Here is a 19,593-nt window from a genome sequence, read left to right as displayed (position 1 = left end):
TGCTCCGGAGTGGGAGAGACAAGCTTTCCAAAGGAGAGACCGGTCAATCAAGTTCAAGGGAGATGCCCGTGGCTTTGGAGGTTAGGTGGAGCTGCGGACTGTGCAGTAGAGGTACCTGAGGGCTGCCTGCCAGGAAGGGGTGCAGGTGAGCACAGAGGCAGAGGAGGTCAGGTGTGGGGCCTCGGCCTGGTGGCCTCGATCTTCTGAGGCCTGGGAAAGCGGATTACCCTGCAAAGCCCCTCGAGCTGACTTCCCAAATCCCCAGTAGTGCTTCTCTGTCACAGTGAGGGTTAACCCCACATACATAAGGGCCCCGCCCCCCCCGCCCCCATCCCCTTCACTCCATGATCCTTCCAGAAACTTCTCACTGTCCCCCTTCCCCTTGGGCTCTAAGCCCCAGAGGTGAGCAGGTGTGCTGAGGATGGGTGGTCCCCTCCAGACTAATGCAGGGCTCTCTGCTCTATCCCAGGAAGGAGGCAAGAATGGACGTGGGGACAGGGGACAGGGGACAGGAAAGGCTATTTCCTGGGGATTGCTCTGTGATCTCCTCAGAGAATCATAATAATAATAGCCCCCATCATTTATTATGCTCTTATTGAGTACCAGGCACTGAAACACGTTGGGAATTCTCTTGGTTTCCCCACTACACTGCAAGACAGGTAGTTTTGTCACCTGTTTTCACAGACGAGGAATCTGAAGCTCAGAAAGCCTAGATCACTCGCTCAGGGACGTATGGCTGGCCTGTGCGGGAGCACGGGTTACATCTGGCTCTGTCTGGGCTCTCTCCACGCTCCTTCTGAACCCCAGGCTTGGTTCACAGAGGTGCAGACCCCTCCTTCCATCTCCTCACCTCAGAACCACACTGGGCTCGAGCTGGGAAGCCTGGATCTGGGGACAGCAGGGAGGCCAGCCTGCCTAGGACCGTGAGGCCAAGTCGGAAAGGAGGAGAGGCCACCCGAGACGCCATTGCCAGGCTCAGGAGCTGTGTCCTCACACCTCCCATCCTGCAGGCCCTGCTCCCCGGGAGGGTGAGGAAAATGTTTATGGCTCCTCTTCTGCTCCTCACAGACCTGAAGGAGACTCTCCACCTTGGGCCTCAGGCCTCCCTGCCTCTAGGCCGGCCTCAGACCCCACATTAGAGCCATTCCCATGCGTGACAGGAGCCACCTCTGTGCTGGACGTGTGGAGAGCCCCCTTCTAGGGGGCCCGAGACCCTCAAATTCTGGGCCGTAAGCAGTCCCTTATCGAGGGCTTGGGTGGGAACCATGAGGGTGGAAGGCTGGAGCCACAGTGAGCACCACACGCATGGAGGCACACAGACACACAGACGCACACACACCTCCCAGACACACACTTGCTCCCAGACACATGCCAAGCAGCTCCAAAAGGTTTAAAGTCCTAGGGGACCTGGAGTCCACACCTCCCTTCAAGATTTGGCATTGAACGGCGAGCAGGTTGAGGGCACAGAGGGGAAGGGACCAGGGGACCCTGGGCAGCCTGGGGGCTGGTGTGGGGGCAGCAAGATCGACCGGCTCAGCGGGCACCTTGGTGACGCTGCAGGTGTGGCTGGTTGATCCCCTGTGGAGACAGTAAAGATTAAGAGGATCATAAGCTGCGTCCAGTGCTGCCCTGGGAGAAATCTCCTAGATCCAGAGCCGCTGCTGTGAAGGGAAGTTGGGGCAGCTCCTGAGTTCAGACAGACAGAACAGAGAGGAAAGACTCGGGAGGGAGACAAAGCCAGAGGGAGACCACCAGGGCCAGGGAGACAGAGAAGTCGAAATAGAAGAGATTCAGGGGCACCAAGAGAGGGACAGAGGTGGAAAGAGGGGGAGCACGGCTGCGCCCCCTCAGGAGGCCTCCCTCAGGCAGGAAGCGGGGGACCCGCTAGCACCAGGCCCGCTGCCTGCGGATGAGCGCCAACATGGCTGCAGCTGTGCCAGCCACTGCGGCTGCTTCCCGGAAGGAGTCTCCAGGCACATGGGGCCTGGGAGAGGAGCCGGCAGGTATGGCTTTCCTGGAGGCAGCATCTGGGCCCTTGGGGGAGTGGAGTGTGGAGGACCTGAGATTTGCAGAGACCACAAAAAAGAGCCCCAAGATCTGTGGGCAAGAGTGAGGGGACAGGCCAGCAAACCCAGAATCCTAGAAACGGGGGAGTGGGGGGCGGTCAGCAGAGTCGGGATGGGACAGCTGAACTGATGGGAAAAGAGAGAGAAGCAGCCTTGGGGTGTGGCAGCCGAGCTCCCAGGGATGTGGTCAGGAACGTTTCTGTGGGATGCCAGAGCCTGAAGTCACCTGCAGAGAAGGGATGGGAGCCGGGGTAGCGGAGGCAGAGAGCGTGCTCTTGGAGCCAACTGGCCCCCTGAGGAGGCGGTGGGAGGGCAGAAGCTGGCTGGGGGGGTGGGGGGGTGTGTAGGTAAAGGAGGAGAGAGTGTCAGTGTGTTTAAATGTGGGTGGGGACCGGAAAGGGAAGGAGGCGGGGAGGGCTCCCAGAGAAGGTGGGACGGAGGGGTGTGACGCAGCCCTGCCCCTGCCCCTCAGGCGTGGGCCCCTCGCTCCAGTGTCGCGTGTGTGGTGACAGCAGCAGCGGGAAGCACTATGGCATCTACGCCTGCAACGGCTGCAGTGGCTTCTTCAAGAGGAGCGTGAGGCGGAGGCTCATCTACCGGTGAGGGGGGCGGGGCAGGACCCCCACCGGGGTGAGCCCTGTGGGGGGGGGGCCGGGGAGGGGTGGAGGATGTCCAGGGACTAAGGGACTGGGGGAAACGTGTCCCAAAGCCAAGTCCAGGGCCTGGGTGGGGCACTGACACCCTGGGGCTCGCCTCCTCCTGCAGGTGCCAGGTGGGGGCAGGGATGTGCCCGGTGGACAAGGCCCACCGGAACCAGTGCCAGGCCTGCCGGCTGAAGAAGTGCTTGCAGGAGGGCATGAACCAGGATGGTGAGTCGGGGAGCCGGCCTGGAGAGCTATATGACAGTAGAGACGGGGGCACAGGACTGATGGGGGGTCCTGACCCTTCCTGCCTCCCCAGCTGTGCAGAATGAACGCCAGCCGCGAAGCACAGCCCAGGTCCGGCTGGCCAGCATGGAGTCAGATCCGGAGCGCCGGCTGGAGCCCCTGGGGGCCCCCCTGGCCCCGGCAGGGCCCAGTCCACGGGGCCCTACGCCTGTTTCTGCAGCCAGAGCCCTGGGGCCCGGGGCCCTCACACCTCCAGGTCACCACCACTTCATGGCCAGCCTTATAACGGCCGAAACGTGTGCTAAGCTGGAGCCAGAGGATGGTAAGTGGGGGGACGGCTGGGTGCTGGCTGCTGGGTGCTGCCGCAGCAGGCTTTAGCCTCACCCCTGTGGCCCTGAGCGCCCCCTGCCCCTGCCACAGAGCAGCCTCCTCCTCCAACAGCCGATGAGAATATTGATGTCACCAGCAATGATCCCGAGTTTCCCTCATCCCCATACTCCTCCTCATCCCCGTGTGGCCTGGACAGCATCCATGAGACATCGGCTCGCCTTCTCTTTATGGCCGTCAAGTGGGCCAAGAACCTGCCCGTGTTCTCCAACCTGCCCTTCCGGGATCAGGTACACGTGTCAGGGGATGCACTTGGGTCAGCCGGGTTGGGGGCACATACACCGTCGTGCAGGCGATGGTTGGGGGCAGGGGGGCCTGAAACCTGGGGATGGTGGTGACGGTGTGGGGGCACATGTCTCTGGGTCCGTGTTGGTCAGGGATACGCGTCTCAGGGACGTGACCGTTGGGGCCGCTCACATCTCTGGGCAGAGATGATGGTGGGACGTGCAGCTAGGAGGTGACGCAGAGACCAGGGATTTGAAGGCAATGCCTATGGCCCCCTGGGTCCTCTCTCCCCCTAGACACACCCTCAGGTCCTACAGTCCCTCTGTGTGACAGGGCAGTCTGCCCTCCCGTCAGCGGCGCGAGCGGGTGACTCTGGGCTCCCCGGGAGCACGAGTGCCTCTGACCTCAGAGCTCCAGTTTCCGCCTAACTTCTTCACCTGTAGGACTTCCCTCTGAGCGTCTCAAGGGCAAGCGGAGGCGTCACGATAAACCCAGGAAGGGAGGCACACTGAGGGTCTGAGTCCTTGGCCAGCGGTTTGCAAGGAGCGGCTCAGAAGTCAGGCAGAGCCTGCTGAACACACTCAACTTGGGATGCCCGTGGGGTGTGCCCCCGAGGCGGCCCAACTTCCCTCTGCTTCCCAAATGTTCCAGCTGAGCCTCTGGGTGGAGGCTATAGTGTCTTGGAGCCTATGCAGCTGGGCCAGATCACACCAAATCCTAGAACTCTGGGCCCCTGGCCAGTGTCGGGCAGAGGTCAGGAGAAGGTCTGGGCATCCGGGACCAGCCCTTCCTTTCCTAGGGCCCCAGAGAAGGTGGCGGAGGTTGCAGGCTGAGCCGGACAGGTAGTTTCTCAGTCATCACGCTGCTTCTTGAGCACAGGTGATCCTGCTGGAAGAGGCATGGAGTGAACTCTTCCTCCTCGGAGCCATACAGTGGTCCCTGCCTCTGGACAGCTGCCCGCTGCTGGCCGCACCTGAGGCCTCCGCTGCCGGCAGCTCCCAGGGCCGCTTGGCACTGGCCAGCGCGGAGAGCCGCGTGCTGCAAGAAACCATCTCACGCTTCCGAGCGCTGGCAGTGGACCCCACGGAGTTCGCCTGCATGAAGGCCCTGGTCCTCTTCAAACCAGGTAGCCCAGTCTTTGCCCAGGCCTTAAAGAAAGGCGGTTGGGGTCAAAGAACGACAATGCCAGTGATTTCCTTCTGCCTCTCGCTCTGCTTCCACGGCCCCACATAGCCCCAGGTGGCTTCTTCCCTGGGGGGCAGGAGGAGAGAGGCACGGCCCGGCTCATCCCTCCTAAGGGCCCTCATTGACTGTGGGGGGTGGAGAGGGACCAGAGGGCAGGCTGGGAGAGGAGCTCACTGCCGATGCTTGTTTCTCTCCAGAAACTCGAGGCCTGAAGGATCCTGAGCACGTGGAGGCCTTGCAGGACCAGTCCCAAGTGATGTTGAGCCAGCACAGCAAGGCACACCACCCCAGCCAGCCTGTGAGGTGACCTGAGCGCGTGCCTCCCTGCCCACCTGTCCCTTCTCCTCTTCACCCTCCCCCCACCGCTTTGACATCATCTCTGGGCTGCACTGATCAGATGGCCCAAAGGTCTGAGTTCATCCAGCCCGAATCCAACATCCACTGTGTGCCAGGCCCCAGGAGTAGTGACCAAAATGAGCGTAAGACAAAGTTGCTGCCTTCCAAGGATGCCCACCACCTCCCCCGCCCGCCCCCACCCCCGCCCAGTGAGCACACTGAAGACGAGAAGCACCCTAGTCAGATACTGAAGTTCAGATACCTGTATCTCTATGTATGTATCTATGTAGGTATCTAGGACAGGAGCCCAGTTCGGAAGGTGTACCAGGTTGCTGCCAAGTGAGGAGGTGGGAGATTAGGCCAGAACAGTGCTCTGGGGCCAGCCTGTCCAGGACTTGAATGCCAGCCAAAGGCCATATGTGATTTGGTGGGCAGACGGAGCCACCGTATGTGTTTCAGCAGAAGGGTGTTGTGCACAGAGCCGGAGTGAGTACAGAGAATATGATCGGGGAGGGCGGTGCATGCTGACCTCATCCGGGGGAGTCCCTGGGGTCCTGCTCTCCAGAAGTGGCCATAGGGAGTGGAAGGGAGAGGACAGTGGCAGGAGCCTCTAGGAGTCAGAATGGGTCGGACTTGGAGCCAGAGAAGAGGTGCTATCGGGCAGAAGAGGGAGTCAAGAAATAAAAGGGGAAGTCGGGCAGAGATAGTTTTTAGGGAACATGACCAGGTCTGTTGGAGCTGCAGGGTAACATCTTGTCAGGATGCACTGGGCTAAGCCACGTGCACGGATGATGGCCCGGCCCTGGCTGGGTTTGGGGGCAGGAGCTCCAGGCTGAGAGCTTGGCTGGGGGAGCGTGGGGGCAGCGGCCAGGTTCATCCAACACCAGTAGATGCAGTGGAGCCTCGGCATAGATTGGGCCACTTGACCTCCAGGCATCTACTGGCTATTTTAGACCTTATTATCTGCATTCTTTTGGGGTGCCCAGCGGCTGTCTCTGAAGAAGTTAGGTGAACATGAACATCTTCAAATCACCTCTGATCTGAGAAATGATGTCAGGAGGTAACCTCCCTTTAAAAGGAGTCAAAGTATACAAGGAATATATATGGTGTTGTCCAGAAAGATTTCTGCTGCCTATGAGCATGGGGAGAAACAGCTGTTCCTAAGGTGCGACAGAGTGTCCTAAGCACAGTCATCCCAGACACTCAACACATCCAGTAGCCCTCCCAGACTTTCTACTGGGATCAGCTCCCAGAGATGTCCGGGCATATTGGGTTGGTGTCAGATTTCCAATTCTGATTAAGATTTCCTACGTCACCTCTTAGCAGTTCAATATCAACTACAGACAGAAGTGACAGAGAGGTTTTCGGTTCTCTAAGTCCGTGTATTTCAGTTTTTAGAAACTGCAATAGGCAGGAAGAAATACAGTTCCCATCACAACCCAGTCCACACACAGACACTGAAACAAAGTTCCACCGAAAAGTACCTGCCCTTACTTTGCAGACAGTAATTTACTCCGTTTCTTTCTTTTTTTTTTTTTTTTTTTTAAGGCTTGTGGTGACCCACTGAATTTAATTTCAGACCCCCTAGGGGATGAATTCCTGCAGTTTGAAAAACAGTTTCTCGACTTGACTTTCTAGTTACTTCTTCCTGAAACTCCCCAACTCAGATGAACAAGAAGGGAAGGAGCAAGGGAGAGGGGCAGGACTGCAGGGTGCCACCCACTTGGCGCCCGCAAGAGAAAGGAAGCCCTCGGGTTGGGTGGGCAGAACAAGTCCCACGGATACCTGGCCCATGAGGGAAGGTCTCCCACAGACCTCCATGGTGGGAGTTGAGGGCGGAGCTGCCCCACTGTGGAGCGGCCTCCTTGATGTTGGGCACTGAACCCTGCTGATCCCTCCCGTCTGTCTTGTGGAGCTTCGCCATCCACCTTCCTTCTTTGCACTGGGGACCCTCGCCCTGGCAAATGGTTCTTACTGAAAACTGCAGTTGTTTTGCTTCCGGAGGAGTATCTCACCACAAAAATGATGCTTCAACTTCAGAACACTTTCACTAACGGCTACTCTATCATCCTAAAGGGCTTACACAGGGGAATTTATGTTCTTACTCAAATATCTATAGTATTGACCACAGCTATCATAATAATCATATATGTGATTGATATATTCATACATAGTATTAATGTAAATAACTCCTCACTTTCCAATCTTTACACGTAATAAACAATATTCACGCACCCTTTCTTATGCCACCGCCCCCATGACTCGTGCTCAGAAGCTGCCGATAAAACTGATGTTGTTCTCTCTCCCGTTCAGGTTTGGGAAATTGCTCCTGCTCCTCCCATCCTTGAGGTTTATCACTTCTGAACGGGTTGAGCTCCTCTTTTTCCGCAAGACCATAGGGAATACTCCAATGGAGAAGCTCCTCTGTGATATGTTCAAAAACTGAGAGACGTGGAACTACCATGGGCACCGCTACTTTGGAAAACAATCTACCAAAGCCAAACATTTGCCCTGTGACTCGGCAATTCCACCTGTAGGTACACGCGTACCAGGCAGAAATGTCCACTAAAAGAGATTATAAGAATATTCATAGCAGCTTTATTCCTAATAGCCCCAAACTGTATTTTGGCAATAGGATGGATTAATAAATCGTGATCTATTCATTTAATGGAAAACAGCAATAAAGAAGAGTGAACTACCGACACATGTGACAACATGGATGAATTTCACAGACATAAAAGTGGAACCTTTTAAGAACCCTTCCAGGCACAGGTTCTGCTTATACAAAGTTCAAGAACAGGCAAGACTAACGGATGGTGACAGAAGCTGGAATAGTACTTACCTCAGGGGGAGGGAGGTGGGTGGCTGGGAAAGGACCCAGGGGAGCCTTTTGGCATGCTAGAAATGGTTTTTATTTTGACCCAGGTGGTGGTTTCACAAATCTACTAATTCATAAAAATTAATTGAGCCATGCACTTAAGATTTGTGTACTTTACTGTATTATGTTAAATCTCAATAAAAAAGTGGACAACAACAAAAAAAAGAAAACACATGTGGAAAAGGCTCTCCCTTTGAGGACATGGAAGGAATGAGCACAGACTCGTGTTCCATCTGGTTTCCATGCCAAGTCAGAGTGCAGGTGCAACAAATTCAAGCCTAGCTTCAGAAACTCCCACAGGAGTAAAAAGGCCAGCCTCTCTCCAGATGGGGGCCCACCAGCCCACAGGCTCTCTCAGCCTTTCTCTTCCTGTTCTTCCTCACCCTTCTAGAAACAAAGGTGAGCCCATCTGACTCAAAACCAGGCAGCTACAGGCACTTTTTGGGAAGGGGAATCTCTAACACTTCTTAATTCCTTAGGGAGAAATGCTCAGCCAAGCCTCATCCTTCTCAAAGGCAGACGCAAAAGACCTACAAAATGGTAGTAAAGTTTGCTTTACTTTGTACCAGGCAGTGAACCAAACGCTGAATGCCCATGTTATTTAATCCTCAGATTAGCTCCGGGACAGGGACCTATCATCCCCATTGATAAATGAAAACCCTGAGGCTTGGAGGGAACACAAACCTTAGTGGGACTCAACTCCTCTGAACTCCGGCACTGCCGCCCCACCACACCCCTCCACTCCTGGAATCGCTGAACAACGCTGTTGCATTTCCTGTCCCCACAGAAGAAATACTTGAAGTCAGGAAGGAAAAGGTCATGTGAGAAATATGTGAAATCCTAGGGGTTCCCTGCCCTTTGGCCTGTGTTATGAATTCTAGCTCGCAGAGATATCCTGCCTCGATGGAAGGAGGTGGTTCAGGACACTCTGCTCTGGAAATGACAATAGCTAGGCCAGTGCCCAGAGAGGAAAGAGTATGGCAAATATTGCCCAGCTTAAGCCCTTCCCACTTGAGCACTCAAACTACTCTGGGTCTTCTAAAAGCCTCAGATATGCCTCAGTTATGCAGGCCATTTAATGTCTACAGTGTCATTTTACTATCTAATTGCTTATCAAAAGTTTTAACCATAGGGTTTAAAAGGCCTGTAAACAGAAAGTCCGAGCAAAGGCACTGTAGCAAGACACAAGGGTGAAATAGGACCAGATACGCCCCGGACATGTACCCTGTAGTCATGCTCCTGAGAACACAAAGGAGTGCGGAGGTGGCCTGTTGAAGTTCACAGGCTGGTGTCTGGGATGTGTGAGCACAGCAATTCTATATTGGGAGAGAGTGAGATCGCCAGGAGGAAGTCATGGAGAATTAGAGGAGCTACATAAACTGAATTATCTGCTGGCAACCGGCATCAATACCACCCCCCCTTCTAAGGTCTTGTCTTGGTTGCGGAGACGCCAGGAACTACATTTCCCAGGATCCCTTTGCCTAAGGCTCCCTCAGGAAAGGCAGGCACTCACAGGGGCCTAGGAAGGTAAAGGAGGAAGCCATTATTCTCTGGAGGCAGTTGCAGCCAGCTGTGTGGGAAGACGGAGATTTCAGGCAGTCTTCCTTAGAACTGCAGTAGCTTCGAGGCAAGCTCTTAACTTTGGATCTTTTGGCTGAGATCTGTGTTGGCTTTCTCTACCTTCTGCAGGAGCTTCTCTGATCTTTGTTTTCCCAGTCCTTCCAATGTTTATTGTTAAACTTAACCCTGATTCCTTTTTAAATCCTTCTCACCTGAAATACACTGAGTGGCTCTTGTTTTCCTAATACAATATAGAGCTTAGTTGATCTCAAGGATTTACTCAACATTTTGCTGTAAATTGGCCCCACTGAAATTTGGATGGAAAAGAGCTCTCCTTCATTGCATTTGGGGCTGTTGCTAGGGAAGAGGATACTGTGAAAGCTTTTTTGCCCTCAAATCTAGAAATGTCTTTGGCTATGAAGCACATGGAGGTAGTCTCTGTGGGCCTATCTGGGCCTTTCTTTTCAACTGCAGTTTGCAGATTGGAGGGACACTCATCCTCCTGCACCCTTAAGGGACTTTCATGGTAAGAAAGGCAGAGAAAGACCCAAAGATGCCAAGAAGCACCATTCAAATTAATAAATATAACCTGAATGTGGAATCCAGGTGTTGTGGATGACTAGTCTCCATCTTGTGGACATTGTTTTCCCCCAAAATTCAAGCTCCACAGGGTTAGGGAGCTTTGTTTTGTTTGTACCAATTTACCCCAAATACCTGGGACAGTGTTTATGGGTGCTCAGCAAATATTTGTTGGATGAATGGATAAATGGCCACCCAGAACTGGGAGGAGACATACTCAGATAGGAATCCGAGATGCCCACAGACTCAACAATCAGATATTACATGTGTCTGATTTGCTTTCATGGTTATATCCCTGGCTCTTAGACACTGTACTGCTACCCAATATAGAAGAACAATTAAAAAAACAAAAAAAAACACAAGGCTCTGGTCTCTTTAGAACTTGTCTCCTTACACCTTTCTGCTTTCTTCATAATTGGGAGGTTTGTTGTAGATTCAGCTATCACAGGGAATGTCTTAAAAATGGCATTTCTTGGGGCGCCTGGGTGGCTCAGTTGGTTCAGCGACCGACCTCAGCTCAGGTCATGATCTCACGGTGTGTGAGTTAGAGCCCCACGTTGGACTCTGTGCTGACAGCTCAGAGCCTGGAGCCTGCTTTGGATTCTGTGTCTCCCTCTCTCTCTCCGCCCCTGCCCCCACTCATGTTCTCTCTCAGAAATAAACGTTAAAAAAATTTTTTTTAATGGCATTTCTAGGTTTTATTTGGCCAACTAAAGACATTTTAAGAAACAATTCACCATCCTTATCATTTTGATGTAAACTTATTGCAAAAATGTAAATATAAACAATGCAAAAAGAAATGGGAAGATGATCTCAGAATTCTAAAAGAAATGGGAAGATGATCTCAGAATTCTAACTAAAAACTGAACAATTTTCTATTTCACCTTCGACCTGGTTTGGCATTTGGGAACCCCCAATCTCCTTCACGTTGCTCATCCAATATCTAAGCAAGGGCACTTTTTGTTAGGTGCTGGGGATCTAAGAGTCAGCAAGATAGGCACACTTCTTGCCTTGAGAAGCTTAATCAAACAGATTTTTGATGGCACAAATACTGGGCTCTGTTGAGAATACAAGACATCTAACCCAGTTCAAGGGGGAGGCGTAAATTTCCAGTAAACTTCCCTTTACACGGACACCTGAGAGTCAGCAGGAGTTATACAGAGAAGTAAACCCGAGGAAGGGAACTCATTTACAGATGAGACAACTGACACCCAGAAAGGGCTCTCAACTTTCTCCAAATCACAGCCAGAACAAAAAGCACAACCTAGGCTTGAATTCCTGGGCCCACAGCAGATATTGCTACTTCTTCACAGTCTTTTTGGTGAGGATCTTAAATGTAGACTTGCGGTCTTGGCTGCCCACCTAGCTCTGAGCTGATTAAATGGAAGTCTTAACAGCTGGCAGCTAGCATCCATTACAGAAAACTAACAGCTTGAATCTCACCCTTCACTTGAATTCAGCTGAGTTCCAGTAATTACTGTTTCTGTACTTTGCCAACTGCTCAGTCCTTTCCTTAAACAAAAACCACTGGAGTGGGACTGGAGTGAGTTAGGGTGGGAGCCAGGATGGTCAGAAAACAAACCACACAGATTGCTGCTTCTGGAAGCTTTGTTCTTTAATGAGCCACGGGGTGATTTGTTCATCAAGCTGCTTTTGTGTAGCTATACAGTGCATATTCTGAGTGACACAAACTGCACTTCATACAGATGATGTCTTGCTCCCCAACCTCCAAAAAAAAAAAAAAAAAAAAAAAAAAAAAAAAAACCAACCCAAAAGGAAATTACAAAGTGCCTGTTGATTGCATCAGGAATGTAATCAGTTCCGTGGGTGAGATAAATCATTTTTTATAGAATTATTCTGTTAAACAGTAAAATGATATATTTCACAGGATATGTCCTTTTACAATACATAGTCTTAAAAATTTACACTCAGCATACTTATAAATTACTTTAAATCCATTAAAATAATATAATACTAATCTGTAATCCACACCTTTCCCCTAGTAAATACAATTACTTGGTTCAAAAGGTGCAACTTTTATGACCTAAGAGGGCTGATAAACAGGCATTAAGTATATAGATGGATAGCAAGGTGATAGGCCCCTTAAACAGTTTTAGCCAAGAGACCAACAAGACCAGATAGATCCATCTCCACATTCTTCATCTTGCTGTTTCCTTTAACACCAAATCAAATGTGGGAGTGGTTCCAGAGAAAAGTGGTTAGAAGTATTTTAGGGGCACAGAAGAACAGAGGACTTCCTCAAACACCAGGGACTTTTACCAAGGCTAGCATGGTGTTGTTGGGGGACAGTGCTGGGGAACTGTCACAAAATATGGACAGACATAACACATTTGTCAACACAGAATGACGCATGCCCCATGCCTAGCTCCCACCACAGGGGAGAAGAGAGGAGGATTAGGAAAGCCATCTGGACTGTGTTTCATTTTAAAATAAAAACCCTCTTAGCTTTGAACACATCCTGAGAATACTTTCTTCTCTAGTTCACCAAAGTGCTTATAAAAGGTACACATTCGTTAGTTACAGTTAAAAAATCATGGCCCACGGTCACTGAAGTGGGCCTGCAGAACCTTGCCGGAGCTCCTCTTTTCTTCTAGGCCCCCCGTCCTCGGTCTTTGACAGTGAAAACAACCCTACTGTCACGGAACACAGGAAGTCTCCACTAACCTCCCAGCAGGGTAAGAGCTGCCCCAGGTTTCCAAAGCATGAGAAGGTAGGGGTCTGGTATCCCATCCCTTCTTCAGGTCCCTGTCTGTGCAAGGCCCATACTGGGAACTCTCTATCTCCCTTTGTGTTTCCAGAAGGCCAGAGTGGCAAAGTAAATAAAATGGCCGCAAGTACAGAGTGCGTTAAGCATGCCACCTGCCTGATCCTTGCTGTTGAACAGATTTGCTTCACTTAATGATACACAACATAACCCTAAAATTATACTTCTCTGCTTTTATTACATTTTCCATGATAAAGGATATGTTGGCTTTAATGGAGAGAAGTGAAAATCTGGGCTTTGTTTGGGGTTGGGAATGTGTGATATGAACAGAATTTCTCTGTATTCTGGAGTACGGGCTCCAGATGGGGGACTGCCCCACTGATGCCACGCAGGGATTTTGTTTGTGGCATCTGAGAGCAGAGAAAAGCAAAGGAGAAGCAATAGGAAGCATGACTTTGACACATATTAAGGGTTAACATCTTCATTGTAAGTGACTGTAATACAGCGTCGCTTTGTGGTGACAACTTGAACCATGGAGAGGACCAGTTAAGATCAGATGGAAGAAGATACAGCACTTGGTTCTGACAGCTTTTAAGAATTATGGCTTCAACTCTTTATCAGGCCAACAACACCTGTTATCCTACGAGAAGAAAAGCTTTCTTTCCTTCAAAGGGAGGGTCCCACACTTGCTCTCCATTCTTAACATTTGTGTGGATCTCTCCTCCCCACCATCCTCCATTCTGGCAGTTTGTTAAATAACTAGAAATCCACAAATCTAGCAACTGAAAAACAAGTATTTTTTATTTAATTTTATCCAAATTCAGGTTTCAGGTCCCTGAGAAAAATTATAAAGTCTCTTATCATCCACTGCCTAGTTCCTACAAAGTGACCTACCTATAATGAGTAGTTTCTTTTTTAACTGCCAAAAACTTATTTTGCAAACAAACAAAATCCGCAAAGATTTAGAAGGGAGAACATATGCTGAGATGTGTCCTCCAGGCTGTTCCTCAGGGCCAAAGGACTATCCGACAAGGGTAATATCTTTTTTGTATAGTATTTAACCAATGTTCTGGAGCAAGTGGAGAGTAGCTGTGAATGCCCAGGAGGACACTCCTCTCCCCGGAATCCTGAAGCAGACCTGTGTGGCCCGGCAAGGGGCCCTGAGGCTCCAGCAATCCCACTTGGACAGGACCACGCTGAGGGGCTGGGGTTTCCTCTAGGAGATTCTCCAAAATTCAGATTTTTAAAGGCTTTAAATTTATTACTCCTCGGCACAAACAAGGTGGCAGATGTTTGCAGGATATAAAATCCAACATTTACTCACAGCCATCATCATTCTGGAGATTTAAAAAGATTCCTTTCCCTAGCTCATTTCTGAAACCAAACCAGGGAGAGGTAAGACTCCTGCTACCTTTAGCTGCCACTCAGAATGATGTTCCAAGTCCGACCTCTGGGGCTTGACAATAACCACTGAGGCAGTGACATGAGGTTCAGTGTTGTGTAACAGGAGAGACTCTGCCTTAACAAAAGTCTAAATATTTCCATAACTTCAAATTGAAGAAGTATGAAAAGAAAGAATAACCAAAATTCAGGTTACAGATGGTAAAGGCTCTTTTTCAGAACAGTGCATGTGGTAGTTAGACAAGATGCATTTAGTAACTTTAAAAATAAACATTTTCACATACTTATCTCAAGAAAGAGTATCATGTTTCATTTTCCATATATTATAAATAGCAAAAACAGATTTCTAATCCCACAAATGCTAAGAAGCTTAAAATACTATTATTATAGCTCAGGTGTGTGGAGACACCCAGTGGTGAAAAAGATGGTTTGATTTTTCCCTCAACCCAGGGATAGTGGCTCTCACCCCTATCCAATGGCCCCTAATCTGTGGGAAGAAATTCCATGGGAAGGAGGGAAGCATAAAGTTAAAAAGAAATATGTGTACTATACATACATATTTACAGTAAACTTCAGTAACCAGAATATTAACAAAAATAGCTTCAAGTAGTCCTTGATTTTTCTTTCATCTATTTAATACTGATGGTCTGAGGAAAAGAAGATAATAGTTAGATGGTTATATTAAAAACTTTTTTATTTTTTGGCAGCTTTCTGTTAACACTTATTCATGCAGTGTTGTGTATAAATGTTTTGGGAGAAGTGATTAAATGGTCACATTATTTGTCTGAGTTTATGGTGGAAATCCACCAGCAAATGAACATGTTCGTTTGTTATCTTCAATTTAATCTATACGAAGAGAAAGGCCTGGATGGATTAGGATGAAACCCTCATGTTTAGGGATCACCATGTCTCTGATGAGACTTTTAAAAAAAATCAGAGGAACCTAATCCTAGGACCAGGAAATATGAGAAAAGTAGGCTACTGAAACTTTAGCCCATGCAATATGTTTGGCAAGAACTAACCAGGAGTGAAACCAGCATTGATTATTATGACACTGAACATCATCAAAAAACAAAACATGTACTCTCTTCTTCATTGTGTAACCAGATGTCTGAGGCATGCTCTGATGGCTTCATGGAAACAATTACTTTTTTACTTTCCCCAAAATATAACATGGAGTGTTTCTCAAAAATCTTAAAATAGAGGGCTTAGGCTTTTTGTTTATAAATCCTTGGAAAAAAATTATATTCTGCTCCAGCTCCTAACTATCCCAAAATAAACCCAAAGGCTTTTGCTTTCATGGTTAAGAAAGATTTATATGTTTTCTTTCAATGTCAGAAATCAGCGGGTCCCTCAGGCCCACCATGTCCCCTCCAGTTCAACACCCACATCTGGGAAGGAAAAGAAGACGGAGGAGAGGCAACTACAAAGACCTCACAACTGGCCCAAATCCCCAGGCCCTTGGTGGCTCTGTTTGGTGGAATCTCCAGTCAAATACAGCAGCCAAGGCACAGCTGGCACCATCCCCAGCAGGCTTCAAAGGGGCTTTTCTGCTTCTGCAGGAGGCCCAGGAAATTAGCATACAAGTTCTCAGTTGTATGCTTGGGCAAGAGGCAGGACCACAATTAGGATGGACTATTGTGGACAAGGTGATGAGAAGAGGCCCCGAAGAGGAGGTGTGTTTACCACTCTGTAGCCATGATGGGACATACAGCTGCCAGTTCAGACCATAAACTCGTTATTTCCAAAGAGTGCTAGCTGTTGGGTGGAGCTGCAGTCTGGGTCCACAGTTTTCCTGCGGCCAGACAAGACTGTCCCTTCTGGGGTCTCTTTGGTTTTCTGAGGTGAGTTTTTCACATTCTTTAATTTTTGTTTGCCCTTTTCAGGGTTGAAGGTTCCTCTGCTGATGAATTGAGGCCTGTCTTCCAGGGATCTGCTCTGGCCCAGTGGCCCTTCCATTCCCAGGACCTCCCCAGCTGAGGCAGCTCGGTAGAATGGAGATTTAGAATAAATCTGAAATCGTTTTCTGGTCCCATGAGAAGACGCAGTGCTAGACGAACATAAAGTAGAGACTGAAGAGTCCACTGAATCCAAAGAGTCTTCCTGCTTTTTTAGCTGCTTTCGGAACTTGCTTGAAGATTCAGACTTGCCAGCTGCCTTCAGGGAGCTAAGGGCTAAGCTTCTCTCTAATTCAAAGAAGAGATCAAAGCTATAAATGACAATTTTCTCTAAAGCAAATCATTCCATAATGAATCAGTTTCACCATTCCCATGTGAAATTGGGTGGGCTGAGGTCTGAAGGGTCCAAGCTGACCTACTTTGTGCACAGTCATAACTCGAGAAGCTATCCATTTCTATGTAGGTCATTTCAGAATCAACCCCAAGAAGTCTGGAGTTCGACTATGCCAGTAGGAGAGGCCTATAACTGTCACTATCATTCAAAAAGCTGCCAGGGTATGTAGTAATTCTTCGTCTCCCTGAGACATACCAGGTGGTTAAATACCTCCTTTGGTATAACCCCATCTCTCAGCATGGCACAATGCCTGCTAACCACCTCTGGAACATGGATCATAGGTAAGACGACATGTGTTGTTACTATGGGTTTTTCTCTGTGGTAAATCGAGGAGAAAACATTAAATTGACAAAAAGCTGCATTGCATTAAAGGCTTGGTCTAATGAACAGTATATAATGGAAGTTTCACAAAGATCAGTACGTATTTAACTCCTTAGGACTTTGTCACCTAAGTGACTTTGTCACTAAGTGTCACCTTAGTGACTTTGTCACTTCTCACATAAGGTTAGGCTTTCTTGAAAGCGATTTTGTCTTATTAGCTTGGGAATCCTTACTCCTCCTTCACAAAAAAAATCTGGAGACTTTGGTCTAGTATGTTCATTTACCTGATTTCTCAGAGATGGCACCTTCAGACTCAATATTCAAATTTTCTGAGCTATCGGCAGTCCCAATGGAGGCCTCAGACTCCAGGGTTTCATCATCAGAGGCACGGGGTTCCAATACAAGCATCTCAAATGTTAGCTCCTCCCTGTAAGATATAATCAAGAAATCCACTAGCATTTGATAAGAAGTGGAAAGAAGACAACAGGAAAAAAGACCTATGATGCAAGAAATTTAAGTAGCAAAAACAGTCACATTTCCTACTGTTCTCAACCAAAGTGGTGATGGAGACCTGGAAGCCACAGTAATGATGAAGGTTAAAAACAGCAAAGTCTGGGACCTATAATAGAGCAAAGAGTGAGGTAGGAAAAGATGCTGCAGCTGTAAGATATTTTGGTAAAATGAACTTGGGACTGATAATCAGATCAGGGTTCTAAACTCACTCTAAACTCATACATAATGCAGCAGGAGTGTACTTTCCTCTCTCTGGACCTTAGCTTCCTCATCCACAAAACGAAGAGATTTAATGAGATAAACTCTTAAGATTCCTTCCAGCTCTTAAACTATTTCCCATGAAACAGGCACTAACTACACTATAGATGATATCCTCACCTTAAACACAGAGAGGCCTCTGATGAAGTCAAATGCTGACTGATCTTTTCTGTTCTTTGCAGCTTATGCTGCTCCCACTCACAGCATTCTCTGCTCCTCTTCATCAGTCACCACCTGCCTCTCAGCCCCCTTGTTCTCTCACGTCTTTGGTACATGGCTCCTAATCTTGCTTTCTCACTACTGCTTGATGTCACCCAGATCTGTGTCAATTAACGTCTTCGTAAAAGCTCACTTCAGTCCTCTAAGACAAAAGTTCCTCTATGTCTGCTACTTCTAACCACCTTTCCTCCACATTATGTGGGCAACTTTCTCCAATGGGCAGATCTTACACCTGGAAATACATCAGCCCACAACCTCCTTATCCTTCCAATTCTTATTCCCTTTTACATCAAGTCTCTTCTCCTTCAGGGCCTTCTTAGCTTTGCTTCCACTCTACCAAGCTTGAACTACTCATCCTTCAGTACCTCCAATACCAGCCCCTGGTCAATGTATACTACTTCTGCCTTATCATGTTCTGCATATCTGAGCCCCAGCTGCTTTTTTAGCTTGCCTAAATTCTAGAATCAGTCCTGATAGGCAAAAAGTACTTCAACAGACTCCCATATTCCCTAATGCATCAAACTCTCAGACCTGGGATCGTGAGACTGAGGAGCAAAAATGCCCTTAAAGCTTAAGAGTCTTCGTTTTCAACCAGAACCAGTACACGGTACCTTCAAAAAGAGCCACAGCTTGTCCACATTATCCCCCCAAATATAGTATTATTGTTACCTACCCTTTCTCCAGTGATGGCGGAGGGCACAGAGTTGACTATTTGTCTCTCTCCTAAATTGCAACCAATTTCCCTACATAGTATCCCAGCGCCCACTAGAGCTGCTGCCTTATCCTGACCATCTAATTGTTGGCCCCATGGCTACACTGATCTTCAGATAATAACCTTCCTTTAGGGAGTTCTGGGTAATACCCGTTCTTGAAAGGGCCTCTGCCTTAACCCAGGAATCCTCATCCTCCTTTTAAAGACCAATTTAGTCAGTGAGGCTGGTCTCAGACCTGTGAGGAATCTTGGCTAAGACTGACACACCGTGTTGCAGTGTGTCAGTTCAGCATCTCCAGGTCTCCCTGCTCATGGAGCTTCCTTCAATACAATGACAACTCTCACGCTGTTACACGAGTCCAGGTAACATGTCTTTGTCTTCTCTGCATGCCCTGTATCACCTGATACAGTGCTTCACACATAGGAGATATTTAGTAAGGAAGGAAAAATCAAGAAAGCACAGAATGAAGGAAAGGAAAACAGGTAATAACTGGTCACTCCCTTTCCTCCTGAAAACTCACTTCTCTTTCTGTAGGTTCTCAATCTGCTCAGTCAGTACCCTCTCCTCCTGCTGCATAGCTGCTTGCTGTTGTTCTGTGATGTCAGTCTCCACAGCTGTTTCACTAGTCAAGGTCTCTTCTGGCACATCAGACATAGAGGGCAACCGAACTACAACAGGAGAGGATGGACTTGGATAGTTTCCTCGGCGAAGTCGCCCCTTTCCCTGCAAAGAAAAACATGTGTTAGAAACTAAATTGAGTGACTGCATTGGTTTTATGTGGCCTGTTAGGATAGCAAGTGTACTTCCATCACACCAGGTGAATGGTAGGAATACATGGAAACATTCTGCAAGGCCTAAGATATTTAGAGAGATACTACTGACCATTGAATATATTTAGGTTAAGTATTTCTTGCAAAAGCACCAGAAAATGGACACTTTGGTGGGTGAGACTGTAAGAACACATTTTGCACTGAGAGTAGATTCTTCATTTAATCTAAGCTTTATCCACTCCAAACTAAGTACCCACCCACACATGGCTATTTAAAAT

At 48.6% G+C, this 19,593-nt stretch overlaps 2 protein-coding genes across 17 annotated transcripts in view; one reads left to right on the top strand and one right to left on the bottom strand.

The window, feature by feature from the left end:
* Positions 1–1,510: 1,510 nt before the first annotated feature.
* NR2E3 (nuclear receptor subfamily 2 group E member 3) lies at positions 1,511–8,127 on the top strand. Of its 3 annotated transcripts, none has more exons than XM_045449226.1 (8): positions 1,511–2,003; positions 2,539–2,665; positions 2,832–2,935; positions 3,027–3,275; positions 3,353–3,570; positions 4,445–4,691; positions 4,948–5,053; positions 7,400–8,127. In XM_045449226.1, the coding sequence occupies exons 1-8, from the start codon at positions 1,910–1,912 to the stop codon at positions 7,530–7,532; spliced, it is 1,278 nt and encodes a 425-aa protein (XP_045305182.1). In that variant the 5' UTR covers positions 1,511–1,909; the 3' UTR covers positions 7,533–8,127. The 3 variants fall into 3 exon arrangements, with proteins under 3 accessions (XP_045305182.1, XP_045305183.1, XP_045305184.1); XM_045449227.1 differs by having other exon boundaries at positions 1,513–2,003; positions 3,374–3,570; XM_045449228.1 differs by having other exon boundaries at positions 1,526–2,003; positions 3,395–3,570.
* A 3,570-nt stretch (positions 8,128–11,697) lies between these two features.
* The window catches only part of MYO9A (myosin IXA), a 284,985-nt gene continuing 277,089 nt past the window's right edge, over positions 11,698–19,593 (bottom strand). For all 14 annotated transcript variants that reach the window (XM_045449212.1, XM_045449210.1, XM_045449214.1 and 11 more), the window contains 3 exons: positions 19,066–19,268; positions 17,127–17,269; positions 11,698–16,415 (listed from right to left, as the gene is read on the bottom strand). In XM_045449212.1, coding sequence (XP_045305168.1) covers positions 15,952–16,415; positions 17,127–17,269; positions 19,066–19,268 — 810 coding nt within the window. In that variant the 3' untranslated portion in view covers positions 11,698–15,951. The remainder of the gene's footprint in view (positions 16,416–17,126; positions 17,270–19,065; positions 19,269–19,593) is intronic.

Source organism: Leopardus geoffroyi, chromosome B3 (assembly GCF_018350155.1).
Source record: "Leopardus geoffroyi isolate Oge1 chromosome B3, O.geoffroyi_Oge1_pat1.0, whole genome shotgun sequence".
NCBI classification, from domain to species: domain Eukaryota; kingdom Metazoa; phylum Chordata; class Mammalia; order Carnivora; family Felidae; genus Leopardus; species Leopardus geoffroyi.
This window is presented reverse-complemented; position numbering and strand designations above follow the sequence as displayed.